The sequence below is a fragment of the Lipotes vexillifer genome, unplaced genomic scaffold (genome assembly GCF_000442215.2).
Source record: "Lipotes vexillifer unplaced genomic scaffold, Lipotes_vexillifer_v1.1 scaffold225, whole genome shotgun sequence".
Lineage (NCBI taxonomy): Eukaryota > Metazoa > Chordata > Mammalia > Artiodactyla > Lipotidae > Lipotes > Lipotes vexillifer.
Window position 1 is genome coordinate 1,319,394 of NW_006787630.1, and position 1,873 is coordinate 1,321,266.

Consider the following 1,873-nt stretch of genomic DNA (forward strand, 5'->3'; position numbering starts at 1 on the left):
ACAGCATCATGGTGGAGGTGGCAACCGGGCCGTCAGACTCGGCCACCCACGAGAAGGTATGTGGTGCCCGCAGCCGAGGTGCTGAGCAAGCGGAGTGAGTGCGGGCTGGCGGGTCCTGGACACGCTGCCCCCTCTCCCCAGCTCCCCATGGTGCTGAAGGTGCCCAGACTCAACGCCTCGCCGCTGGCCCTGTGTGACCGGCCCTTCTCCCTCCTGGGCTTCGGGGACATCCTGGTCCCAGGTACTGGGGCCGGGCTTTGGCGGCCCGGGTGCCCTTGGGGATGTCAGGCCACAGGGGCTGGTGGGCAGAGGCAGAGCTGAGCCAGTGGGGCCTGGGGGGCAGGGAGGTGGTCCCCCGGAGGCGTTGTCCCAGCCGTACTGCCCCCAGGGTCCCCCTCCGGGCCCCTCCCCACACCAGGCGGCCTCTGAGCTGGGGTTTGCGCTCGCCGAAGGTCTGGTTACCTGCCAGGAGTTGAGGGTGGCGCCGGGCCAGCTCCCTCCTGAGCCGGGAGGAACGCACGGTGCCTGGTCCCTCCGGGGGAAGCCCCGGTGCCTGGCTGGGGCTGCGGCCCAGCCTCTGCCCGCGGCCTCTCTCCCACAGGGCTGCTCGTGGCCTACTGCCACCGCTTCGACATCCAGGTGCAGTCCTCCAGGGTCTACTTCGTGGCCTGCACCATCGGTAAGCCCGCTGCCCCGGGGGCTCGGCCATGCCCCGTCCTCTGCCGCGGGGTGGTAGGGAACAGGCCTGCGCCCGCGTCACAGGCCTCCTCACTTTCCACGGTGGTCGTTGTTTCTCTTTTCTTTGGTCCTCTTTGTCTTTCTCTTTTTTCCTTTGTCTTCTGTTTCCTTTGTTACTAAAGCCATTTACACCAAAGGAATGTTTTCTCATTTTCTGTTGAGTCCAATCATTTCTAAAAATGTCCAAACCAGTTCTCTTGTCCTGCTGGGTCAGCTCTTCAGGACGAGCAGGGGTGCAGAGCACACAGGCCCCGCCAGCCGACACGGGTGAGGGGAGGCCCCGCCATGGCCCCCAGCAGTGCCAGGCGGACGCAGGCCGGCCTTCCCGGCGTACTTTGGGCCATTGGCATCTGGGTTCCTGAAGGTCCAGACACGTGCTCCCCACCCCTGCCCCCTGTGTTCACACTCCATGATTAGTTCGTCCAGATGCGCCTGCAGAGCTTTTCTCCGTGTGAACCACAGTTTGTCAAATTGTTCTGTAGTTCCCGTCACTGAAATCCTGTAGTTGGCTCGGTTGAATCACTTCTTTAGGACAGGTGGCTAGCCCACAGCCGATAAGTGGGAACTCTCCCTGCTCAAGCCTATCGCTTGGAAACATGGAGGTAAGGGGCAGGGCAGGCAGCCCCAGCAGACGCAGGTGCTGGAGATGGGGCTCTTTGCCTCGGAGGGGATGTGCCAGTAAACAGTGTCTTTCTTTGTAACTCTTCACCTGGGAGTAATTGCACGTGTATGGCTGCAAGGTTAGTACAGTGAGCCCCGCGCCGCTGCACTCAGGCCAACCCCTCTTAACTCTTCATGTGTGCTGTGTTGTATGTCCGTCCCTGTTCTCTACGTGCGCGGGGGTCTTTATACGTTGGACTCACACATCCCTAAATAACACACGCTGTTTTATGCTGAACGGGGAGCAGGAAATGCGGATGCTTCTCACCCCTCAGTGCTTTCATGCAGTCACAACTCAGTTATGAAAGGTCTGATTTCCTAATTCTCTACCTACGTTACTTCAGTTCAAATTATTTTTCTAACTAGAGGCTTACAAAAATGAGCTATTGGGGCACCTCTGCGGCTCCTCCAGCCACTCCCGGGACTCCAGGCCTTCCCATAGCGGCCGCCCGATTCCTCTCCCCAGTCTGGCGGC

At 60.5% G+C, this 1,873-nt stretch overlaps 1 protein-coding gene across 1 annotated transcript in view; it reads left to right on the forward strand.

The window, feature by feature from the left end:
• LOC103088742 (signal peptide peptidase-like 2B) overlaps positions 1-1,873 on the forward strand; it is a 9,391-nt gene that overhangs the window by 7,125 nt on the left and 393 nt on the right. The window contains 3 exon segments of the mRNA XM_007472197.1: positions 2-128; positions 130-241; positions 602-679. Coding sequence (XP_007472259.1) covers positions 2-128; positions 130-241; positions 602-679 — 317 coding nt within the window.